This window comes from Capsella rubella, unplaced genomic scaffold (genome assembly GCF_000375325.1).
Source record: "Capsella rubella cultivar Monte Gargano unplaced genomic scaffold, Caprub1_0 scaffold_1, whole genome shotgun sequence".
NCBI classification, from domain to species: domain Eukaryota; kingdom Viridiplantae; phylum Streptophyta; class Magnoliopsida; order Brassicales; family Brassicaceae; genus Capsella; species Capsella rubella.
Genome location: NW_006238923.1, coordinates 15638474 through 15665702, shown reverse-complemented (window position 1 = coordinate 15665702; position 27229 = coordinate 15638474). Strand labels below are relative to the sequence as shown.

The 27229-nt window shown below is 31.0% G+C and overlaps 4 protein-coding genes and 1 pseudogene across 4 annotated transcripts; 2 read left to right on the top strand and 3 right to left on the bottom strand.

Annotated features, from left to right (window-relative positions):
- Positions 1 to 941: 941 nt before the first annotated feature.
- LOC111832421 lies at positions 942 to 2699 on the bottom strand (annotated as a pseudogene).
- A 272-nt stretch (positions 2700 to 2971) lies between these two features.
- Positions 2972 to 3907, bottom strand: LOC17899865. Its single transcript, XM_006305811.1, has one exon. It carries the CDS (start codon positions 3905 to 3907, stop codon positions 2972 to 2974), a length of 936 nt encoding a protein of 311 aa, XP_006305873.1.
- A 578-nt stretch (positions 3908 to 4485) lies between these two features.
- Positions 4486 to 5697, bottom strand: LOC111832420 (putative F-box protein At1g46984). Its single transcript, XM_023788734.1, has one exon. The coding sequence runs from the start codon at positions 5695 to 5697 to the stop codon at positions 4486 to 4488; it is 1212 nt and encodes a 403-aa protein (XP_023644502.1).
- Positions 5698 to 8976: 3279 nt separating this feature from the next.
- Positions 8977 to 9889, top strand: LOC17896908 (ethylene-responsive transcription factor RAP2-1). Its single transcript, XM_006305780.2, has one exon. The coding sequence runs from the start codon at positions 9108 to 9110 to the stop codon at positions 9576 to 9578; it is 471 nt and encodes a 156-aa protein (XP_006305842.1). The 5' UTR covers positions 8977 to 9107; the 3' UTR covers positions 9579 to 9889.
- Positions 9890 to 20501: 10612 nt separating this feature from the next.
- Positions 20502 to 21912, top strand: LOC17898957 (WUSCHEL-related homeobox 4). Its single transcript, XM_006305489.2, has 3 exons — positions 20502 to 20832; positions 21041 to 21358; positions 21440 to 21912. The coding sequence occupies exons 1-3, from the start codon at positions 20590 to 20592 to the stop codon at positions 21632 to 21634; spliced, it is 756 nt and encodes a 251-aa protein (XP_006305551.1). The 5' UTR covers positions 20502 to 20589; the 3' UTR covers positions 21635 to 21912.
- The last annotated feature ends 5317 nt before the right edge of the window (positions 21913 to 27229 follow it).

Here is a 27229-nt window from a genome sequence, read left to right as displayed (position 1 = left end):
AAATAAATTAACGAGATAACATACTAAATATCAATAAATTATAGACTTTTTTTATCCAACATTTATATGTCATATGTTTTTAACTTCTACAATATGATACAATGATTCAACACGATAATAAATAATTTATCAGAATAATTTCAAACTTACCATATAACTTATAGTGTTATTATTAATTTAACAGATAATATGTAAATTATCGCGGTAACAGATTATTTAACATGTTTAAAAATAAGTTATCAAATGCTATTAATCACGGATGAACAGTATTATCAAATTCTATCAATAAAAAATGAATAGTGTTAGTATTAATTTAATTGATAATATGTAAATTATCGCGATAACAGATTAGTTAACATGTTTAAAAACAAGTTATCGAATGCTATGAACAGTGTTACGTATCCTACACTTTTTTGTTTGTTTTTGCTAAACCAAGTGAAGGACAGAAATGTCATTTTAGGTGGCTGGAAGTGAGAGAACTAATTTTTAGATTATTAAATCCTTACTTTTTGTTTTTAGTTTATTGAGGTACAGATTTTTAACAAGCCCTACTATTAATCACTTTAAAATAACCATTGAGTGTAACAGTTTAATTTATAAAATATAATTATTGAAAAGAAAATTTGTATTAATGATACTTTATCTATAAAATAAAAAACAAAAAAATATTTCTAATTTAAAATAAAAATAAAAATATGGCCTCCACATCATGTTACTGAATTCCATATTTTCCACTTTTTTGAGCTGTGAGTCTCGCACGTCTTCTTTAATCCTTCAATCCAAGCATCGCTTAAACAAGTTGGGTTAAAGTACAGTTCCTAACTTAGAATGATGACTCTTGCTTGTTGGAGTTTCCTACTACTAGTTGATAACAATTACTTCAATGCCAGTAAAGAAAATAAATCAACAAAAATTTAATACTTAAGAAACCAAAACATAACTCAATGACCATGCCAGTTGATATCTTCAAAAGGCTCGTTGTTAGCTTCTGACGATCCATCTGACTTCTTCTTCTTCATGGCGGCCGCCTGATCCGCCATTGTGCCATGAATTAGACCAGTTTCCTTATAGAGAAACATCAAACTCTCAACATGATTCATGGAGATGGGCAAGCCATAGCCACCTTGTCCAATGTATTCCTTGTCTTCCAATCCTCTGACTTCAACTCTTCTAACACTCTTTTTCTCCATATTGTAGTAGAAAACATTAGAGGGATAGGTCGAATAATTTTTCACCCAAAACAATTTCACCAGTATTAGTTGCCCACATTGAGTTTACTACACTGAGACATGTGTTTGGCAAAACAAAGATGTGCTTCGACCATTCAACTTTGTTGGTGTCACCTAGAACCCATAACTCATGACGTTTATTACAATGCACTACGACACCTAACTTTCACTTGTAGTTTATGAGAGTCGTCACAATGTGAATCTCTTCTATATTTATTAAACTAAATTTCTCAGAAGCAACATTAAAAGCAAACTATATTCATAGCATTACTGTCACCATTTTTTAACCCATCTACGTAGTATAAAACTCCATTAATGCATATGTTGGAATCTCAAGCCAACTTTTCATTAGTATGATATTGTCCGCTTTGGGCATATAACTCAATCCCGCACGGATTTATTGGGTTTCTTCCCAAAAGGCCTCATACTAATTGGAGTGGGACTTGACTTATATATTAGAAACTTCTCTTTCTAATCTTCCGATGTGGGATATTGGTTTGTATTCCAATACTCCCCCTCAGACCAATATTTATTCTCCTAGGTCCACAATCTTGACCTACGCTCTGATACCAATTGTTGGAATCTTTAAACCAAGCCAACTTTACATTAGTATGATATTGTCCGCTTTGGGACTATAACTCAAGCCCGCACGGATTTATTGGGTTTCTTCCCAAAATGCCTCATACTAATTGGAGTGGGACTTGACTTATATATTAGAAACTTCTCTTTCTAATCTTCCGATGTTGGATATTGGTTTGTATTCCAATAGCATATCCCACTGATCTTTGTCTAATTGTCTTGGGATAATACGGAAACGGACATTGGATCTGTCTCCACAACAGTTGTCCTGTCCCTACCGTCAGAACATGTTACTTGATACTTTCTGGTTCTCCATAAACTGCGGTCTTGCACAAGACCTTGAATTGTTTTTGGATTGGATCATACACGAAAAAGCTTTGCACTACATCAAGATCATTCGTTACCAGTTTAGGTAAAGCTATGTGCTGCCTCGTGCAAGGGTTGCATATAATATGATTCGTTCTTCCTATCATCATATCTGTCGTTGTTCCCTTTGACCTATAAGTCAAATAGATAAATCCATGAACAGATTGATAACTATTTATGTAACAATTTTCATAAGAAACCATATGGTATTTAGTTGCTACAACCCTGTAGTTGCCTCTAACTTTTATAGGCTGAGGAGATGAGAAGAAGTGCCACTTGCTGCCAAATCTGAGGGGGAACAAAAGACGCGGCCGAGACAATGAATTTGACAGGAAAGATTCCTTGAAAACTTGGCTGACAAGTAATGAATCCCATTGCTTCGAGACACAACGACAAATTGCTACATACTTCGCAGGTAATCTTGAGAGTACCTCGATGATGATAAGATCTAATTACTCTGCTTCACAACACAAATAAGCTTCAACTATTCTTAGTTCATGGCATCCTCAAACACTCACAGCTCATAAGGATTGGGTGATGTGGCTAATATTTTTACAATACATAAAGTGAATATACATATAACTAAAAAGAACAGTAGCAGTAGATTATCATGAGTAACAAGATCAAGATCAATGTTGCAGACAACATCCATAAGAAACAACGAACAATGATTATATTAATAAAACTGGAAATCTATAAAGAACCAATAATATATTAATGGTTTTCTTGCAAAACACCCAAAAAAAAGGATTCAAAAAGAAGTAAAAACAAAATCAAACCCTAAAGATACGTGATGATCACTCTACATGGAATGGTCCTTCTGGATCGAGCTGTTCGCATTGACGAAGATAAGTTGTGTAGAGAACACGATCTTTACAACCTGTTCGATGCTTACCATTAGCCTGACAAAAGAACTTAAGCTGGTCCAAAGTACAACATCCCAACATTCCCCCTAACATAAGAAACAACCAGTTAATTTCTTCCATTCTCTCGTTATTAAGCAGAGGCTTCATATCAGTCTTGCATGTCACGCACTGAGTCAATGTTGGATTTAACCATCTAGCTGGTGCTCGTAGACGCATAATCTCCATGTTAGCTTTAACGTACACAGACAACTCCGAAAACCTCTCAATCAGATTATAGTACAACGTATGAGTCTTATTGCAAGGTTTGCAGTAGACTTGACCATGGATCATGTTTATATTCATTGCAATCAAGTCACTGATGGTATGAACTACGCAAGGCTTATTTGTAGACCATGGATACGGTGGTACAATCTCCCTGATGACTTTCTTTTCAACAGCATCCGTATTTGTTGGATTAAGACGTGCTTGTGCTCCTGGTGGCCGACCTCTGCGAGGACGAGGGTGCTGCGGGGCAGATACACGAGTTTCCATGGGTGCGGTTCTAACCTGGTTCAGTTGATGAAGAGGGTGAAGGGCTTGTTCGGGAAAAAACCAATGTGCATCTTCGTTCAAGTCTTGAAGTAAAGACATCATGTGATCTCGTGGAGGAGGAGAACGTTGGATACTTTGTGGAGGATGATCTAATGATGTCAAGAGTTGCATGAACGAGCCTTGACCCTGGCTTTGTTCCTCCACAGGTTCTTGTTGATGATCTTGAGGAACCAACCGGTCTTGTCTTCTCATGAGGTCTTGTCTTCTCATGGGATGTAACCCTAAAGACAGATCAAGATTGAGATCATCATCATAATCTCTATGTTCGTCACTCATGGTTGGTGTAAAGCGATACCGAGATGATGATGAGATCGAGAGAAAGCGTATTTGTGTTTTCACTTTTTGACTTTCTCCTACAATCGTATATTTACAGAACGAAAGAAGAGGGATTTGTATTATTTTCACATTATCCACATTCAATATTTAATGAAATATATATATTTTACAGAATTCTGTTTCTTTTATTAAATATTTATTATTTTAAGATATATATGAATACCATTTTTTCACTGTCAAATTTTTCATAGATATATCAATAAGTCATTATTATCTACTATTGTAACAAACAAATTATAATATTTCGAATTTATGCAACAATCATTTTTTTTTTCGAGTGTGGGTTATATAACACAATAAACTTATAATGTTTGAGTTTAGTAAAAGTGAAGAATCCTTGCTTTAAGTTTAGATTTCTGCCAAAACCTAACATCAAAACATACTATAGTAGATCAATGTCGTAGACAACATCCATAAAAAAACAACAGTGATTAATAAAAACTAGAATCTATTAAAGAATCAGAAACAATTAAAAACAAAAAGAAACGAAAACTAGTGACAAGCCTTAAAAATTGATATTAGAGAAACATCACATCCTCAACATGGTCTAGGAAGGTGAAATGAGCTTCAGGGCTATCTTCAATACCAATCAATAATTTTTCTTCGATTCCTTTGATTTCAACTTTTCTAACACTCTTCTTCTCAAGGTTATAGTAGAAAACATAGAATGGTCGTGTCCATTGACTTAGCACCCAAGCAATTTCACCTGTATCAGTTGCCCAAATTGATTTTTGTATACTTGTACGTGGCATAACTGAGATATACTTCAAGCTTTTATCTTTCTTGGTATCATCTTGAACCCATAACTCATCTTGACCACCCAAAACCTGTATTACGACACCTAACTTTCCCATGTAGTTTATCAACAAAAAAATCTGAGTTAACCTAGGCCCCTTTTCTGATTCTATGAAACTAAATTTCTCAGACCTAACATCAAAACATGCTATCAAAGTAGTCATGTTGGACCGCACCGCTATGTAATACAAAACACCATTGATGCATATCCCATTGCTGTAGTTTATAGGATAATGCGGAAACGAACATTCGATCTTTCTCCACGATAGTTTTCCCTTGTCTAAAGTCAAAACTTGATGCTCATTGGAGCTATGTTGTACTCTTCTATCAAATGTCACGGTTATGGACAAAACCTTGAACTGTTTGTCGATCGGATCATACCCGAGAAAGCTTGTCAAATTACTATTTTTTGCTCTAACTTTAGGTAAAGGTATGCGCTGACCTGTGCTAGGGTTATATATCACAGGAACCCTTTCTAGCTTTCCCTTTAGAATCTGTTTATCTAAAAGATAGACAAAACCATTGGAAGATAGACAAGTATTGTCGTTCCAATCTCCAGATAAACTCATATGATAGTCTGTTTCAACAACAGTTGCGTGCTTATCAAGGTTTCTAGGCTGAGGGCATGAGAAGAAGTGCCACTTGCATTCAAATTCGATGGCGAACAAAAGACGCCGTCGAGACAATGAACTTTTCAGGTATAGTTCAGTGAAGTCTTGACGTCGAAGTAAGGATGACCATTGCTTCGACACACAACGACATATTGCTATTGTTTTCGCATGTTGTCTTAAGAGTATCTCGATGATGAGATCGAGGGGAAGCGTAGTTGTGTTTTCACTGTCTCCTACACTCGTTAAGGCTGATGATTGTGTTCTACGTCGGACGATTTTGCAGCGATCCATTGAATTGTTCGTCCGTTTGTTCATAGCGACCATATTTGTGGTATATTGCTCTGCTCCAGCATCTAGGTATATACAGTTAGTTATACTTGAGTACAATATACTGGGATTTACCATAATCTTTTTAAAATCTTTTTTTTTTTGTGGAATATCTTTTTTAAATGTTAGCTTCCTATATTTTGTTTCCTTCTTGACATGAATTTTTATATGCTGGTAAATATTATAGACTGGTAAATATTATTTTTCATTTTTATATTATTCTTCTTCAGCTTTTGAAAAGATTACATATTTAGACTTTTTAAGAATTTTCTGAAAATGTGATGTGTTTTCATCATTATCATATAGTAGAAATTATCTTTAAATTATATTAATTTACATTTTATTAAGTTGAGTTTTTTTTTGGTAATGATTATTAAGTTGAGTTTTCTAATGATATTATTTATCAACAATTCGTTGATTTAAAAATATATATTTTAATACTAAAAATTGAATTATGAGATAATTATTGGAATATTAACTTCTCAATTAGAATGTGGTTTTAATTCTTTTAAATGATTTTATAACGCCTCTTACTAGTTTACTAATTTTTATGGGTGTTTAAAAACTTTTTCACAATTAATTTTAATGTTTTTAATGATAAGTGTTTTTAAAGTATGCAAAAGTGTTTCCAAGTGTAAAACAAATAAGCAATAGAGATGCTCTTACTACAAGTTAAGAAAGTGTGTGCTTGCAACCTAGATATAATTGTTAGTTTATCAACCTTTTTCCAAATATCTTTTATAGTTTTACTAGTAATTAAGTGCCAAGTGAAAAAATGATACATAGGGGAATTAGTAAATTAGTAATGGAGATGATCTTAATTAAGTAACTACCATACTCATACTCTCACAGAAATTGTTAAACATTTTTTTTGCTACTTTCTGTTCTTCTTTTTTTGTTAGCCGTCTTCAAAAGTGTCTGAGTCGGCTGTGAGCATGAGATTAGAGCTTTTACACGGAAATCTTTTAAATTTAAAATACATCCACTAAATTATAACAAAATTTGAAAAAGTGAGATATTCTTGTTTAAAAACTCATAAAATTCTTGTTAGAAACTCATAAATTCTTGATAAGAAACCCATCTTACAAATATCACTTTTATTGGTTTAATATTCTCAATAAATTTAAATTAATTGAAATAACTAATTTTATTATTATAACTAATGTAAAAAAAAATATTATTATTATTCTTTTGCTGACACACTCATGTGAATATGATATTCAGAATATCTTCACTAATAGAGATGCTCTTATAAATTGAAATTCTCTACTTCGTAGAGATCAAACCTTTCTACCTCATACATGATGATTCAGTTGAGGAATTGGGTCAGGTCTTGAGTCAGGTGCGTCTCAGCCACAACAAATTTATAAATATCAACTCTATTCGTATGTTCTCTCATTACTTTACCAAGCATGCAGTATTTTATACGTACAACTTGTTTTAAATTAAATTAATTTTATTTCTAGATGAGTTTGATCATTATCTCCTAATCCTAACCATTATGGTAAAGCAAGTATCACCATTCACTAAACTGTGTCACCCAATCAAGATAGAGCAAGACAAACCTGTACGAACAAAACAGTGAAAGCACTATTTTTATTGTTATTTCTTTTTCATTTTTCCTAAAAAAAAACATTATTATTTATTTTTGAATCGCTAAATTATGTTATAATCATTGATTAATTTCATATCTTTTTTTTTTAATAATCAAAGAGGTTTTGAATTAAAGTTCATACATCTTTTTAGGCCCGATACTAGAACATATTATATCGTCTCGTTTCAAACGTTATTAGAATCGGTATCTTTTTAAATATTTGCCAAAAATCTTTATCAGTCGAGATATTAATACTTAATTAATTCATTCATTTCATATCACTAAATCGAATCAAACAATTAATCAATGTTAGTGGCAATTAAACCCAAAATTACCTTTTTATAATGTTAAAGATTCTTGTGGTGACTCTAAGAACGATTGACGTAAGAAAAAAGAGATAAGAAAATGGATCGATGGAAGCTTTGTCGGCCAATATTTGGGTTTATCTTTAACCCATTTTTCTCTATATACGTGTCCCATCTATTGTTTTCTTCTTAAGCGACGTGTCCTCTTTATAACTTAGAATTTAACACTATCTCTTATCAAAACCATACACTTTGTTTTTATATGAATCAAACAAATTATATTCATTCTTTACTCTCTTTTGCGTTTAATCATGCACACGAAACGAGTAGCTCAACTGGTAAAGATTTTTGGCAAAAGTTTAAAGATCGCTAATTTAAATAAGATTTATAACGAAATTATATAACATATTCAGATATCGGATTTAAAAAGATGTATAGACTTGGCTAGAACTTCTTTGATTATTCAAAAAAAAAAGATAACGAGAAATTTCATTAAACGGATGTGTTCATGTTCTTTGCATGGTTGCACCAGTATTTTGATTGAATCAGACTAAACCGAGAACTGGACCAGGACGAGGACCACAACGACGCAACCAAAACATTTGATTAAAGGAACAAAGCATGTAACTTAAAATAAATAATACTGTAGTTTATGTGGTCCTGTAATGTATAAACAAACATTCAGGTCTCTATCATAAACACGAGTATTTGTCTTAATAAGCAACTTTGGAATAGTATATCAAACAGTCACCATCTATAGAATATAAAATATCTATATTATTATTAACAGTTTCAATGATTAAGGGTTTTTGTTGTATAAAAATATAAATTAGTTAGAATTCAGCTAAATCCTAATATAATTAGATTACAATTCAATCTTACTAAAAAAAAAAAAAAAGATTACAATTCAAAATATATGACTAGAAATTCAATATTTTCATAATTTTGACTATTTTTTTCGTATATTAGAACTTTAATGTGGAAAACTAAGTTCTATATTAAGTTCTCATATACAAAATAATATTTAAGAGATAATATTACACTCCCTTATGTTATAAAGTAAACTGAATTTACATTTTCTAAATTAAAATAATTATCAAAAGATTTGTAAGTTATACTTTTAGAGATAAAGCTATAAATTAAGATGTATCCATAATTTTCTTTTAAAACTTTGTGATTCTTTTTCCTTTTTTTTTTGGGTTACAAGGCCTAATTCTTGATTCTTCCATCACTGGATCTTCGTGATTTTTGTAATTTTCTTTTATCTTTAGGAGAATCTCGAATTCTCCAAAAACAAATTTCAGTCGGTCACATAACAACAATCAATGACAAATTCAATGATAAATTTAGTAAAGAGATAAAAAAAAAAGTGAGAAGTACGAGGTTACTTGGCAATTTCTAATACTTACTTATAAGCAACCGTATCTTTAAGTATTCAATATTGTCACACCATACTTTATATAAAACAAAACTTCCACTACCCACAAAACTTTCGTCTTCTTTAATCAATGGAACGAGAACGAGAACGAGAACAAGAAGAGTCTACGATGCGTAAGAGAAGACAACAACATCAACCACACCAAGAAATAGCTAAGAGGAAACCATATAGAGGGATAAGGATGAGGAAGTGGGGCAAGTGGGTAGCTGAGATTCGTGAACCTAACAAACGTTCACGTCTTTGGCTCGGCTCTTACACAACCGACGTCGCGGCCGCTAGAGCCTACGACGTCGCGGTGTTTTATCTACGTGGCCCTTCTGCAAGACTCAACTTCCCTGATCTTCTCTTACAAGAAGAGGACCACCGATCAGCTGCTTCTGCCGACATGCCCGCCGCTCTTATAAGGGAGAAGGCGGCTGAGGTTGGTGCTAGAGTTGATGCTCTTCTCACTTCTGCTTCTAAGTCACCGTTGACGACGGCTGATGAGTCATCTTTGTCGGTAATAAAACCTGATTTGAATCAAGTACCCGGAGATGTATAATTACAATCATACACAACATATATGTAGTTTGTGTTTTTTTTTTTGTTTGTGTTAGAAGATTACATTTACATACACGATACACAGAAAAATACATGAAGATATAGATATATGCATAAATAATTGTAACAACAAATTGTTATAGACTCTTTATTAGTTGCCCGGAGACAAAACCGGCTAAGAGCAAGTCCATGAGAAGAGTGAGTTTTATAGTTCAAGATGTAATATTAATTCTTAGGTAATTTTGTTTTTAAGTATTTGTAATTCTTGTCATCTTCCTATTTTATTAATTTTGATATTATATGCTTGATGTGGATCTTTGGATTTGTTTGTAATCTCCAATATATATGTTTGTTTACGTTATCTTGAGGATATATATATTGGTGATAGAGAACTTATAAATACGAATACTTGTACTTTACATCAAAGATAATTCTCTATATCTATATCTTTATGTGCTTTCAACGTTAGTTCATCATTCTATTAATTGATCTATTTTATATGATTCGCTAATGTTTGATGACTTGCCTCAAGGCGTGACATGCCTCAAGGCGTGCAAGAAACATTTGTTTGTGTGTTTTTTCTTTCAAGAGAAAGTCAAAATTAACAAAATTCCATAGGGTTTAAATAGTTACGAGGATGAACATATCCATCGACATTTAATTTACTCTAGTTATAGAACGGACAATAAATCATGATATCATATCATTTGTACTTAAAAACTGTCCCTAGTTAGTCTATCCGCAATTGTTTTTTTTATATTAAAATCATATTATTATATATATAATTGGTAATTGGTATCTGAATTCGAATCCGATTCCTCTTAAAAAAAGACGTATAATTTGAAACGATATTAAAAAAAAAAATTGGTAACAGGTAAATAAAAAATTGGTCCATCTATAAAGGCAACATTATTGGTGGGATCTTAGAGGTTAAGATCGCTCGGTTTTTGCAAAGGAAAGATCTTATATAAGATCTTTCCTTTGCAAAAACCGGGGGATCTTATCCTCTAAGATCCCATTGATAATGTTGGTCTAATGGTTATGAGTCCTATACCAATATGTGTGGTATTTACTACAGACATAACCAAAAAAAAAGTTATTTTAATTCCTATATAAATCATAAAGGCGGCTCAGAAATTATATGCTCTTTCTTCTCTTACTTTTTTATTGGTTGCTTGATACAAAAAGTATATCCTTTTAACGAGTAATGAAGTGTATTTGGCAAAACTTGATCGAGTAAATAAAGCAAGATAAAGGTCAATAGCAATACGTAAAAGAAAGAAACTAAACTAAATGATTTAATCAAATAAGAAAACACTGAACAATTGAATTTGAGATAAGCAAAGTACTGAAGATAAGCACGACAAATTAAGATTTCAAAAAACGAAATGTAGTAAACTTGTTGACCTTGATGGTCTGATAAGAGGATGTGCATGCGACTAGTCTCCTCTCTCACCTTCTTATAAATTTGTAGATGGAGGAGTCTTTATCAATTTTTTGACCTTGACGTTTTAAAAATCATCGTTTCAGAACCATTTCAAACAACAAATCAGATTTTCTATTTAATTAGAATTATGCAAAAAGCATTTAGGAGTTTTATCTATAAAATATTAGCTTTTATAAATGTACGAAGAGAGAATTTAACAGATTTATTCTGTTATCTGTAAGATTTTCGTTTAGAAAGCAGGATCATTTCTACTTTTTTGTAAAAATTGTGTTCAATTTTCTTATTTGTTTAATGGTGGTACGAATGTTTTTCTGTATCATGTAAACTTTGGTGGTATAAATTAATTGATTTGTTGTGGAAAAAAAAGCTAAAGACTCTAGAAAATGTAATAAAAAAGATTGTTTACTTTTTACAGAAAATCTGAGTGATGATTACATATGCAAGGTCTCACAAAATATGTACCTCACGACCACATACATTTTTCCATGTTAATTAATGAAGAGAATTTATTTTATGTGATTTGTATATGTATTGTGTAAGTTCATTATGATATCAGATTAAGATGTATTTGTAGAGTATATGTTATGAAACATAATGTGTTCTAGATGATTCAGCGAGACTACGATCTACAAATGGCGAGTGATCCTCACATAAGTTAGAACCGCACATCAATCGCCTTTTGCAGTTCATGAGTCATTTCTCCATGTGGCATGATTCAATTAATATTCACAAACTTAGTAGAATACTACATGTGTATAAATTATACATTAATAATACTTCTATATATTATTAACTTTTCTTTCTTGTCCTTCATCCACGTCATCTGCCACATCATCATTCATTTTTTTTTTCAAGAATTAAGAATATTGTTTACATAGAGATAAAGTTGCGGTTCAACACGCATTCGGCATGCTAATTTATCCACTTGAATATTATAGCAACGAGAGACTTGTAATAACGAGAAAGAAGAGAAAACTTCCTTGTCGGCTTGGATCTCCTCGAGGTACGTAGCGAACGCTGGCTATTCATCTTATTTACTAAGTTTATTTTTTTGTATTTTATTTTAATGTTACAATAGTTATTTAAATTGTATTTAATCTAATAGAAAGGTTTACAAGAATTTTCTGGTTTACGCACTTAAATACAAAACAAAGACATTTATATTATATAGATATATATACCAATATATTAACCTCATCTGAAGCCTTCTTATCCGCCGTTCTCTTTAACGTATTAATAAAATCATTTAAATGTTTTATTGGTGATGAGAATAACCAAATATTTTTGGTAAAATGCTCAATAACCAAATTATATAAATCCTTTTTCGTTTATTGAATCAAACATTATAGTATAATTAAAAAACATTAATGTACAAAAGTAGCATCTAAATCTATCAGTCTATAATGTTGCTTTAATGCAAGATGAATTGGTTAAATGCATACATACGGTGCGCTAAATTAATTTGATAATTTATAATGGTTTGTGTGGATTACAAGAATTGAAGGCTTCTGATATATAATGTTCTACCACGTACTATTAGACCTAAACTACATTAAAACAAATAACAATAAACATTTCAAACTATAAACTAATATAAAATTAAGAAAATCAATCAATATGAAAAAATAGAATAACAAAAAATAAAAATAGTATAAAAAAAACAACAAAAACATTGCAAAAAAAAAAAGAAACAAAGAAAAATCAAAATATAAAAACATTTATTAAAAATATAAAAAAAATATATACCTCTTATGCGGCCCAGATCAACAACTAGTAAGTATATAACTTAATTTAGTTTAATGCAAGATTTTTATAAGAATGTTTGCAATCTTTTTTAAAATTATGTTGATGATAGATAACTTATGCATAAATACGATGAGAAGATAATATTAAGAAAAATGATAAGCCAGCAGGGGAATGAGACTTGTCCTAGTAATTAAACTAATGATGATAATGGTAATTAAACCAATGATGATAAAACACAATTCTGTTATGCACATTTTTTTTTCTTGCAAACAAACTTATATGTCTATTAGTTTTTTGTATTTTTTAATTATAATATTTGCTCTTAAACCTACAACATTTTTTTTTTGTTTTTTATTTACATTAGATACGGAAATAAGTCAGCCATATATTATTGTGTCTTCTCTAATTTATGATAACAATTAACAACTAAGACAGCTAAGAATCTGAAGTTATTGTCATATCAATGTATATCTATATTTTTTTGAAAAGAAAGTTATGGACATATAAACCAATAGCCTCTAGTTTCCTTCGAGGCAATACCCATGGAGAACTACAAGATTTCAATGGTAAACCTTTGTCAAAATGTAAACCTCAGATTTGAATTCTTCCAAACCTTTTAGTCCTATTCGTTTCCCCATCCTTCTCATTGCAATCTCAACGTCTCCATTCTGCAGTTTTCCTATGTACACTTATCCAAAACCATTTTTCCCAACCATGTTTTTCTCGCAAAAATCTTCTATAGCAGTCTCGGAAAAACTGAAGTGGACTCACATAACTGTCAACTTCCATAATTTCATCACCAGATTGATGCGTGCTTGTCACTGTTTCATTAGTTTTTGGAAGCTTTTCGGATTATTATTTCATTCTCCTAATCAAATTCTATCCAAACACTCTTCCTCCAACAACCACCAAATCAACCAAAATGCCCAGGAAAGTACCACAACAACTTATCTGTTTTGGTTCCATAGAGATTATTTTTTTTTGGGTAGGCTTTATTTTTTTTTCTGGTTGTCCTTATTTTTTCTTAGTTACTTATCAATAATTGTAAGCATTTCAACCAAAAACAAAATCGTACAGCAAGTTGGTTTCATAATAGTTCTGTATATTTTTTAGATGTGAATAAGTTGATTAATTTGCATATTATGTTATTAATCAACGAAAAACAACACAAAATTAATTTATTCCAAAACAACAGTGATAATAACTAACACATAAAAAAATAAAACTAAAAATAAAATAATTTTTTTGCTTGTAATTTGCTTCTTTTTCCTTATGTTTTGCTTATGTTTTATCAATTTTTTGCTTTCAAACAAAATATGCAATCGGATGGTGACATTGTAGTAATGACTCATGAGTTAATATTGGAGAAACTAGTGTTTATATATTCTAAATAAAGTGCACAATTAAGAACTGTTGATTAATTAAATATCACAATTTAATTAATTTTTATTGACACTATTTGAATAATATTAATTAATTAATATCAAACATATCTAGTTCAAGGATTAGTATTTATAAATGCTGACATATCGCTTTTTCCCCCTAATTATAGTTTTAAAATTTAGTGGATGTATTTGAGAAAACAAAAAAAAACTGTCTTACAATTAGTAGCAATAAAGATATCGAATGATAGGTGAAAAAAATCAAATTATTTTAGTAGATTGGGCTTACCACTTTTGTATACTTTGAAGCCTAAATAAATTATAAGTTTTCTTCTCAAAATTGTCTGACAGACGATCTTAGGGCCGTAAACGAAATAGCTCTGCAGCCCATTAAGGAATTGTTTTTTTTTTTTTTTTTTTTTGTAGATTTAATAGAATCTTTGTTTTTCAAAAATATATAGTTAATACATTGAGTTATATATTCAATGTATTGGGTTATATCAAGTATAAATATAGCTTTAAATATTTTGGGTATTCGTTCATTTTTTTTAGTTTGGCTCTAGTTTTGTGTATAGACGTTTAATATATGTTCAAGTATTTTTTATAAAATTTTAAATTTATTGATAAAATAAAACAGATTTATTATGCTCAAAATTTTTCCAAAACAAAATAAAGAAGTTTGAACCAAGTTATCACACACCCTCATGCTAAATTAAACTACCACCTTAGGAGTAACTTCCTAAGCCCCAAAGAGTCTTGGTCTTGTAGAGACACGTCCTTATTGGCTTATTCTGAGTTAATTTCTCGATCATAAGGATTACGCGACTTCCTAGTTTTTGGACTTGCTTATATATGAAGAAGCCTCTCATAGAAGAATAAAGCCTTGATCATCAATGGATTTGAGCTACTTCAAAAATGCTATGTGCACCTGAAAATAAACATCAGTTGGTGAGTGTTTAATCACTAAACTATATATCTTATGATGAGCTAATTAACAAATCAAAACTAATACAAGGTTTTTCAACTCGGTCAAAATTGATAATTGTGTGTGAAAAAAAGAAAACAAACAGTAAAAGTTTGGAAAATGGAGTGTTCTCCACAAAGAATGAAATAAAGAAGTAGAGATTTTTAAGATGTAAAATTTTGTTTGTACCAACTTTAGCATTACATGACTTTGACAATTTCCTCACCATGCGATCATAATGTCTTTCACTCACTTCAACCCTTTTTCAAATTCATTCTTTCTTTTCTCTCTCACTTTCTCGAGAAAATTATTATAAAGGGAGGGAAAATGGAATGCAAAAAAAAAAAGAAGAAATTAAAGTGAAGAGTGAGTGACAGAGTGAGTGAGTCTGAGTGCCCAAAAAGCAAAGAGAATTTTGCTCATTCTAACTTTACTTTCCACTGCTAGCTACCAAAAAAAAACACGAATCTTCCATATCATTTTCTTTTTGGTAAAAAATATGTCTTTTTGTTTTGTCAACTTAGTAAATATAGATTATAGATTGAAATAGTTGAGAGTTTTATGCGTTTGTATTTCTATATTTTTTAAATATTACTATGTTTTGTTTGGGTAGCCTTCTTAAAAGAACCAATAAGTTTTATGTGAACAAATCTACAAACCAATTCAATAAAGAGTGTAATATAACTCCAATGTGCCAAAAATCATCAAGAGAAGTCACCAATGAACATAGGCTAAATTGCGTTCACCAATAAAATCTTAGAAGCGTCATCTATTTGGAAACGTTTTTGGTCGTAGGAGTCTAAATAGTAATCTTTGGTTTGGTCTAATAAAAATTCAATGGTCCTAGAAAGTAGAAAGTCCCAAGAAGAAGAATATGAATATTCATTCACCAATAGAAGTAGTTAGATCAGGAGAATTAAGATTGTGAACATCAACCAAATTTATTTAGTTATACGGTTAATGTTTTTTGTTGATAGATCTCTCGGTACGTACCACACTTTTGAAAACTCTTAATAACGTATATTTACAAATTATGATGTTTTATAGTTTATACTATTGTATTGGATGACTTAAAATATGCATAGTGGAGGGTATAAGTTTATAGTAAGATGATAAAAACAGTGACACTGACCGTAAACATTGTATCGCTCATTGTCAACAATTATATACCGTAAATAGTGTATCGTCCAAACTTCACGTCACATGTATATATACACCATGAACGTCATGCAACGCAATGTGCAATTTACTATTTCATCAGGGATAGCTCTTTTCTCTTTTCTGAAAATTTTTATCGGCTGATTTGGTTAGTCCTGGTAAAAACGCATCAAAATATTTTAGAATATATTTTATTTGGTAGAAACGCATTAAAATATTTCAAAGTTAACCTCTTTCGGAAGAGCCACCATACTGTCTATTCGAAGTTTAAAATGATTTCCAACTATAATAAAGAATAGTCAAACCGTTTGTATTTTTAATTATCAAGTAAAACAATTAAACATTTGCCCAATTGACAGATTCTCCGCACAACAATAATTTTTGTTTTGAGTATGAATCGAATTTGGATTAGTTCCTTACAACATTTTCCCGATTCTCTCTTACTGCTGAACCACGACTATGCAGACGTCACGAATAGTCTTTTATCATCTCCTATTCCAACCAATATAACATTCCCAAATCTGTAATTTCCAACAAAACTACATCTCCTAATGAGTTCAAGATTTCACTTAATAAGACAAAACCAAAAAAGAGATACTATGCAAAGGGAAGGGCTTGCCACGTGCGGAACACATGCACGTGTCTACGATAGCAAAAATTTTAATTGGTTGGATTACAATACGAATTGGTAATGATTGATGAATATTATTTATAGCACCGATTGCTCCACTTAAGAGGTAGTAGTACTCTCGACTTCATCACTTATCACTTTTGATTCAATCATTCTCCTTCGTCCTTTTTGACCATCCCAATTACTCTTAACACATGATCTATACAACACAAGATTGCCAATGCAATGCACACTTCTACTTTTACTATATCTTACGTGAACTACAATAGTAGTAGATAACTAGTGCTAAGACTCTTTCCCAAATCTAGTGCTAAGACTCTTTCCAAAATCTCACACAAATTCTTTTTGACCTATGGACGAATATGCAAGCATACGTCTACGCTTAGGTTATCTAGAGATATGCTTACTTAAGTTAACACATTAGTAGGTCATAAAAACAAAAATAGCATACTAATTTGTTGATTTTGGTTTTGAAGTGTTTAGTTATTTTTGCTAAATCATGATGTTTTCTAAGTTTACCTGAGACATGAATTTGCAAAGAGAAAAGTACGAAAAAATGTGTATATGGGTGGGTTTGTTAGTGTCAAACGTGATATGATTACCCCCACGCACCATCTCTAGATGGAATGACACTTGTCCTTTCACTTTTTCCATTTAACATGATTGTATTTTGTCATTGTATACTAGCTTTTTGTTAATTTGTAACCAACATTTAATTTCATTTTTCAAAAGATTTCTGAATTATATACCCTACTCTGTAAAACATCGTTATTTCCGACAAGACTCCACATTCCTAGAGGTATTTAGGACGAGTCAAATATTTAAAAAAAAAAAGAAAAAAGTTATGTCCGTTCATTATAAGTAGGAAAAAAAATCGGATAAAAACTATATATTGTTAAACGTTTAATATAGTACTCCAACTTTGTAGTATACAGTATAAAGTTATACATTTAACAAACAAAAAATATGAAAATAAATATAAATATTCAAATCTTGACCACTACTTAATCAAAAAAATTTGATGAATATATTTTGTTTTTAATATAAATATATATTACGGAAATTTGAATTTTACAATATAGTACAATTATATTACCGTGGTCTTATGGTAATGCACAAGTCTTGTAAATTATCAAACTTGGGTGTGAATCTTCATCTTCTACTTATTACTTTTTTTAATTCTTTCAAATCTATTTTAACTATATAAAATCTTAGCCACCAGATAATTTCATCAATAATTAGTTTGGGAATTATAGAGAAAATATGAAATTTACTTTACCTTGTTTGTTGTTTTAGTATTGCTCCTCACCATGGGTTAAATTAGTACAATCCTAGATGATTGCTTTCGTGAACTAAAATAAAGAAATGTCTGTTAGATCTATGGGAAGGCGAAGAAATGGAAGAAGATAATGGAGAAAATCCTTAGGTGGAATTAAACACACAAAACTCACCGTTTACCACTATATTACATCAATACATTAGTTGTATTTTATAAAACGATTGTAATTGGTTAAAATATGTAGGATAAAAACTTAACACGGTAAATGATTTTATAACGACTATTAACTTACAAATCCACCAAAATTTCTAAAATCAAAAATTTCTTATGAAAAAATAAATTAACGAGATAATTTTATACAATTTTAAACATTGTAGTTGAATTAATGATCTAAATACATTTATTTAATTAAGATACAACCAATTTTATAAAAAAAATTATACAATGTTTTTCTTTTTTAAAGTCCACAAATATCATATATTCTCTCATATAATTTTATAATAAATTGGTCTCTAATTTAAATCCATATAGAAGAAACTCCACACTTTTAAATGGCCGTCACTAGTCTACCACAGCTCAGTTGTTGAGAAGGCATATGCATTTCAAGTTTTCAACTAAAATAAACTAATCCACAAGATCGCAATATCACCAGGTCTAACCAGCCAAATTGGGGGAAAAACATTGTTTAAAATATGTTCATTTAAAAAAAAAGATAGATTTTGTATATATTTCATTAGTAAAATACTCATCTCACTTGGGAAATTGAAGTTCTGCAGTTCCCAATGTACAAGAGAATAACAATACAATACACTGATCTAAAGTGGAATGGGTCATAGGACGCTTGACATTACCAAACCAAACCATACTTTTGTATTTCTAATTAATATCAAATAAACACAAACTTCATACTAATACTTTTATGATTATCAAAATAAACCATGATAACAATACTAGTGCATTATACTAATATTTATAGCCTTTTTCTTTTCCACATATATAAATAAAAGTCTGTCCTGGCTCATTATAAACTAACCACTAATTTAGGCAAAATCCGTATCTTAACAAAAAAGTAATGAAAGCAATTTCGAGTATTGGGATTGGAAGATACCTTTTTTCACTTATTTCATTCTTCTTCTCATTTCCTCTATAAATAAAGTTGTTGAGACTTGAGAGCCACCGAAAAGCATTTAGACATCCTATCATTAAAGCTAACTTTTTCTTTGAGTGTTTTTTATTTCTAAATTATAAATTCTTGAAAAATAAAGAAATAAAGAGAGAAAATTATTGTCCCTACAGCCTTGTAGAATCAAAGATTGTCAAGCTTAAATCACATGCATTTGTTAAAATTTGATCCACAAACAAAACATTTTCAATTCTTTATTCTGTAAAAGCAAAACCTATTGGCTCGTAGGTCAATGTCAATCTCAATGAATAGAGAATTCTTTTGATATCATGTATTTGTAACATACTAGCATTATTTTTAGTGGTTCATATGCACATTCATCAACATTCCCCCTAAATTATAGGAGCTCAAGATAGACTACAACTAGTCAAAAAAATTACTCCTTATTCTTTTACCAAAAATGTTTACTCCTTATTGGTTATAGATTGACATTTTTGAGTTTTCATATATGTTAAACAATAATTAACGTTTAATCATAGATTTAATATCACACAAAACACTTTTTTATATTTACAATCCAATAACAATTCAGTAGATTTAGTTTTTCAATTAATATTTTGTGGAGTTTACCAAGAAAAAAGGTTAAACATCACTTTGTGAAATAAGAAAAGATGTTTAAAACAGAGAGAAAATTAGAAGATATAAAACGGTATTGGTGTTTCTATAAAACATAATTAAGTTCAGCTTTGGTAGTGGTAGAATATATATTACGTATAGTTCGGAATAGTGTTCCATGCAGACATGAACACATCACACGTACGCATGTATTATGTGTATGTAAACACACGTATGCATATCTATATCCACACAATGAGATTTTCACTTTCTCTATAGAAAAGAAAAGAAAAAAACAGAGATCACTATCTTCGATTAGTTTCAAAATTTGGTCTCGACCCTATTACTTTAATTTACGAGTTAATTTATTTACAATAATTCAATAAAGACAAAGAGATTTTAAATGATAAAAGTCAACCATATCCCATCATTTGGTCTTTGGTTTCCCGACGTTCCACTTTTGTAAAAAATCATCTGTTCATTTTTCCTTTTTTCCCTCTACCCAACTGGATATCACCAATTACATAATCATATACACTAACACTTACCATTTCACACTTCTCTTCTCTTCTATATATACACATAAGCTTTAAGTCTTGTAACGAGTAAGGCATAACATTTTTGGCATTTGCTAGTTAACTAAAACATATAATAGCTAGCGCATGCAATGAAGGTTCATGAGTTTTCTAATGGCTTTTCTTCTTCTTGGGATCAACATGACTCAACATCATCTCTTAGCCTAAGCTGCAAGCGGCTAAGGCCTCTCGCGCCGAAGCTTTCGGCCGGGAGCCCTCCTTCCCCTCCTTCTTCTTCCTCCGGAGTCACTTCCGCAACTTTTGATCTCAAAAGCTTCATTAGACCAGATCAAACTGGTCCAACCAAAAATGAACACAAACGAGACCCTCCTCAAGTAAGTTCCATTATTGTCCATTACAAATTTGTTGGAGTAAAAAAATAAACAAAGTAACGTAAATTTCACTCAAGAAGAATGCGTAATTGCGTCATACCTAATACTTTGACATTTACAATGACTGGAGTGGTTCACTTTTATTAATTTTTTTATTTTAATGCATATGATTCCTTAAAAAAAATGCAATGAAATAATTTTGTGGGTTCAGTTGGAGACGCACCCGGGAGGGACAAGGTGGAACCCGACTCAAGAACAGATAGGGATACTTGAGATGTTGTACAAAGGTGGAATGCGTACTCCAAATGCTCAACAGATCGAGCATATAACCTCGCAACTCGGTAAGTACGGGAAAATCGAAGGGAAGAATGTTTTCTACTGGTTCCAGAACCACAAAGCCCGGGAGAGACAGAAGCAGAAGAGGAACAATCTTATCAGCCTAAGTTGCCAAAGCAGCTTCACGACCACTAGTGTCTCTAACCCGAGTGTAACAACAAAGATAAGAACATCATCGTCACTAGACATCAGGGTATGTCTTAATGTCTTAATGAATGGTTTTGTATAGTTTTTTAATCAACTATTTCTAAGGATACTTTTTATGATTGTGAAGAGAGATTCAATGGTGGAGAAGCAGGAGTTAGTGGAAGAGAATGAGTACAAGAGGACATGTAGGAGCTGGGGATTTGAGAACTTGGAGATAGAGGGAAGAAGAAACAAAAATAATAGTACTATGTCAACTACTTTTCATAAAATCATTGACAATGTAACCCTCGAGCTGTTCCCATTGCACCCTGAAGGTAGATGAGGATGATCATGCAGAAGATTGTGGAATTCTTATGTAGATCTGGTTTAGGTTGAGAGGAAGCAAGATTGGTATCTAGAAAAATTCTAAAGAAAAATAAACATAATAATAAGTTTCTAAAACTACAAAATCTACTTAAGAATTCCCTTATTAATCTGCGAGTCTGATGTATCATTGTAGATTTTTTTCTGATTTAATCTTAATGATGAATGCTTAGTTTAGCTCCATTTATTTTCGTCTTTTGTTCTTGACTTATTCACTCGTGACTCGTGATTAGTTGTTTTCCCTTTTGATTTATAAAATTTTCTAAATAAAGACACATTTAATGTTGTTAAAAAAAGACACATCTCTATCCTACGTACGTTCGTATGAGAGTAGTAATAATAGCATTTCCAATATATATATAAGTTATTACACCTAGTATATTTCTATAATTAAACTTTGAAATCTACAAACTTTTTCTATACTCTTATACTTAACATATATATATAATAATGTATCTTTCCCAAAACAAAAACAAAGACCATATACAAGTGTAAATTCAATAAATTTCATATTAAGAAATTTTATATTTCATGAATATACATATATGTATGTCAAAGTTGAAGAGATGGTCACAAGAATTTGATATTTCCGATGGACATGGACATATATGTAAGCGGTGGTGTGTATGTTGGTTAGTTGTTTGTCTGATGCTTTATTGACTCTCTCTCTCTCGCAAGTGGTGTTTTAATTTGTTTTTGTATTTTGGTTGAAACAAAGATAGAGAAGTTTTTGCTTTTTAGGTTAAAAGTTAAAATTGCATTATATGAATGTGAGAGACACACTCACTGAAGTCCATGCACTCGCTTTCTCTCTACATTGCATGCTAGCTAGCTGTTTTCTTTACTTACGCACATATATTCTATATTTCCACCACTAAATTATTGTACGTGACACTGATTTTTTCTTCTTCCATTTTTGAATATTAATCATACAATTAATTACCTTATAAACTACATAAAGATAATTAGATATATATAGAAATGTATGTATGGATGATTTCAATTTCTTTCATGATGTTTCGAGTAATTAGGGGGAGTTATTAGATTATTGATTTTGATGGATTTGGAAATCCAAACAAAAATCATATGTTATTCAATATTCATTGATTTTAAAATAATTATCAAAATCATGTATTATTGGTTGTATGATTTATAAATACTAGTTAAAATCTTATGTTTTCGTGTAGTGATTCGTGTTTGGATTTTAAAATCCGCATTATGTTTTAAATGGATTTGAAAGGATTTTATAGTGTAAAATAGAAGGATTCAAATCCAAGGATAAAACATGTTATTTCAAAATCCATGTATTTTGATTTCATAAATAATAAGGATTCACAAGGTCTATATGGATTTACAAATCAATGATCCAATAACTCCCCTTAGTTTTTCCTCAACTTTTCATGCAAGATTAAATAGTAAATTTCTATATACGGTAATTTCAAATAAACCCGTAAAACTTAATATAAATTGTTTAAATAATTATTTTTGACATCACACATTCTCAATATGATCGATTTAATCATGCATCAAAGAAAAATTTCTAATTTTTACATTTTACGAAAAATATATATGAAATTTGAATAGAATACAGTATAAAGTTAGGAGTAGAATAAATGTGTTAGTCAGTTATTCATTCTAAGATTTGAATACATTATACATAACCTTATTTTGTTTCTAATAAGTTTGTTGTATTACATCATCGATTGAGATAATATTGATCACTAACATGATCTTCGTACAATAAAAGTATATGTACGTATATGCACTACATTTTATATGTAACACATTTTGCTGATATGTACGTAAATAACGAAATGTTTTATTTTTGTTTAGATTATGATTTCTAGTTTAAGCAAATCACATTTCCAGCTGAGCCTATCTTTAATAATCAAAATACCTTAATATTTTATAAGTCTATATCTTTACCGGTAATCATATTCTCAAATGATTATTTTGCCATGCATTATGAATTGGTGCCCGTGGGCGTGGGGCATGGCGTTCCATTAGTTATAAATCTTGGAGGGAACCAAGATTGAAATTTACAAAATAAAGAACTTTATTCATTTGGTCATGGGATTGGGACCATGAACATTTTTTTTTAAATAATAATTCAATGTCTCTTCGGTTTTCACGTGTACATAAATAAGTCCAAAATATAAATTCAAACAGCAAATAGTATTAGGCCTATGAAAACCAGTATCGGCCATCAGGCCAGACCAGTCAGCTGGCTGCATGCATGTGAGAGTAAGCAAAAATGGTCTTCGTGGGCTCATGACCACAATGAGATATATCAATCTTTTTTTTGGTCAGATTCCACTGGACCATGATCGACGGTGAGACTGAAACTGAGATATGTTATGGCTTCGGAATATAGGTACGAAGAACTTTAGGTTAGTGGAGTCGGAATATAAGTCTTTATGTTATTATAGACGAAAGGGTATTGGATGGACAGAGGATGAGCACAGGTGATCTTTCTTTATTTATGCTGCTAATCGGTTTCTGCTTCTTCTCAATATATGTTTTATATGTTTATTCTGTGCTCCATTGTCTTCATTGTGTTCTAGAACATTGAAATTATTTTTCTAAAGTGACAATATTAGGTACTACTATTGTGTTGGGTGTCTAATTTTGTGTACCTTTGAGTAGTCAATAGTTTTCAGAGTCATACTGTACTTAGAAGCAAGACTTTCACTGGAAACTTTAGGTTCTTGGTCTCCTCTATCTGAGACTAGCCTTACCACTAGCATATAATATAAAGACTTATATTCCGAAGCCATAACATATCTCAGTTTCAGTCTCACCATGAGCCCAAAAACATATCATAACTTACCATGAGCCCAAAAACATATCAAAACATTAGGTAAGTGGAGTCGAACTTCGAGTCCAGCAACAGCCTTACCACTAGCATGAGACTTACCACTATTTAAGGAGTTTTTCTTTACTTTTGTAAGATTGGGTGACATAGTTTGTTCATTGTGTTTTTGATTCTAAAAGATTTGAACCTTGGCACAAGCAAATAATTACTGTTGTACTTGTGGGGAAAAATACTGAAGTATTGTTCATCGGGAAAAAAGCCGAAAAAAACGCCATCTATTTTTTATTTGGACGTTTAATACCCTGTCTTTTTTATTGGAATAAATATACCTCGTTTATTTAACGTTGTCTTAAGAAATATTCGGCTTCTACTGGTAACCATTAGAGGAACAAAAGCAAAAAGAACAAAAAGAACAATACGGAACGGAATAAACAACTTTTGAGGAATGAAAGGAAAACATGCAGAGAAGAACAAAATAATAAATGGTAACCAAACAATAACACTATCTTTTATAATATATTTGATTAAATAAATCAACTTTTAATAATAATACTAGATATAATTTATATATAATGAATTTGACACTAATTTTAAAATATATTTTTGAATGAATTTAAATATTTAATGTTAAAAATTAATAATTTATATTAACCTATTATAGATTATAGTAATTTTTTATTTGTTATCTATGATATAAACATCTCTTAAATATGTTTTACTATCCATACAAATTTTAAATAATGTATAGTAAGATTTTTTAACATGAAATTCATATCAAAAATATTTTTTAATGTCAATACATGATAAAAATATGAAAAATATTATATTATGAGATTAAAATATTATTAATAAATAATTTTTTATTTATTTTAAAATAAAAAACGAATTTTAATATTTGTTTTTTTTTGTTCCATTTGTTCCTCATCAATTTTGGGGAGGAACATTTTTGTTCTATTGTTCCTCATTTTGTGAGGAATATAGAGGAATGATGTGGAAAAATGATTTCTTGTAAATGGTAAAAAAATTGAGGAATGAAGAGGAATGTCACATTCCTTCTCATTTTTTTCCTAAATCATGGTTACCAATCGAGGCCTTCGTTTATATATTCGTTAGTAGATTCCTACTTTACAGTTAACAGCTGTTTACTTGGGTGATGGAATTATTTAACGGGGTTAGATTTTAACTCCACGTGTTCTGATGATATATATCACTCGGTTACAGAAATGTACGAAAGAATTGCTGTGGCCTGGTGGTCACATGTCTCCTTTTGTAGTCACCGTTTACAGTTCGATTCTCTCCAAATTTTTTTTTTTTCTTCATCTTTTTCTCCATTGTTGCGAACGATTTTTTTAACAGTTGACCGAAGTTTTCTCTAGAGCTGAAATCCTCAAAATGACCAGGATTCAATTGCTGACAAAATCCGAATTATGTCGATCTAGATCTGGATCTGGATTTATGAGAGTGAGATATGTCGATCTGGATCTACGACAAAAAATTTTAAAATCAACATTCCCGAAAGATAGGAATCAAAATCTGTGGCTTAGGTTTCTAACTAGACAAATTAAATGAATCCGCATGAAGCTTGGCACCACAAAAGTTACTAGAAATGTTTTTTCTGGTATACAGCGAGAGAAAGCCATTAGAGAGAAGCTCAACGGAGAAGAAGAAGAAGAAGAAAAAAAAAAAATTAGGATGTTTATCGAACCCAATACCAGCAAGCGCCTAAATTAAATATCTTACCACCATGCCTCAGCAATTCTTACGTACATCTTTGTAATCAAGTCATATATATCATTTAAACACGTGGAATTAAAATCTAACCCCGTTAAATGATTCCGTCACTCGAGTAAACAGCTGTTAACTGTAAGATAGGAATCTACTAAAGAGTATATTAACGAATATTTTTTAAGACAACGTTAAATAAACAAGGTATATTTATTCCAAAAAAAAGACGAGGTATTAAACGTCCAAATAAAAAATATATGGCGTATTTTTCGGCTTTTTTCCCATTGTTCATCTTCTAAGGGGAATTTTTACATGTTACGTAAGATATGTTATGGCTCGGAATATAGGTACGATGATCCAAAACAAAACAAAATTTACTTAAATTAAGAGAAAATATATTATAAAACTTTGCTAAAAATACGGAAAAATGGAAAAATTATATTCACTAGTTTGAGATTGTAACAACCCGCTCCGTGGGACCCCTTGCCACAAGCCGGTCACTGCTGGCGCTGCAGCGCATCGACCCTAACTTCTCTCATGTGGGTCTAATCTAGTTCGCAGGTCCTACAGGACAATTGGTAACAACTTGTCATGTGGGAAGGCTGTTAAAGGGTGTCATGGGTTCGAGGAACGTCAAACGCACCAATAACCTACATGGTGGGTCAAGAGTGCCTGCGGGGTAGATTGGGTCCACAGGAGAGAAGTTAAGATCGATATGTTCTAGCGCTTGTGGCGTTGTGGCGAGAGGTCCTATGGAGCGGGTTGTTACAAATTCATATGCCAAAGAAACAAAAAACTCTAAAATTGATTTGTAAGGGTCTATAATGTAATATCTAAATTTGATGATGGGTCTATTACGCTCAATCTATCAATAAAATGAAATTATATTAGTTACTTTTTTCATAACACGAATCATTTATGCACAAGTCACTTGACAAATCACACTATGCCACATGTCATTTAAAAAAATAATGAATTTAAATCATAATTAAGCAAAATAATTAATTAAGAAAA

Coding starts and splice junctions, on each gene's coding strand:
- LOC17899865 (XM_006305811.1), bottom strand. CDS start 3,907: ATGAGTGACGAACATAGAGATTATGATGATGATCTCAATCTTGATCTG.
- LOC17898957 (XM_006305489.2), top strand. CDS start 20,590: ATGAAGGTTCATGAGTTTTCTAATGGCTTTTCTTCTTCTTGGGATCAA. Junction 20,833..21,040: donor ACAAACGAGACCCTCCTCAA/GTAAGTTCCATT, acceptor TTGTGGGTTCAG/TTGGAGACGCACCCGGGAGG. Junction 21,359..21,439: donor CATCGTCACTAGACATCAGG/GTATGTCTTAAT, acceptor ATGATTGTGAAG/AGAGATTCAATGGTGGAGAA.
- LOC17896908 (XM_006305780.2), top strand. CDS start 9,108: ATGGAACGAGAACGAGAACGAGAACAAGAAGAGTCTACGATGCGTAAG.
- LOC111832420 (XM_023788734.1), bottom strand. CDS start 5,697: ATGGTCGCTATGAACAAACGGACGAACAATTCAATGGATCGCTGCAAA.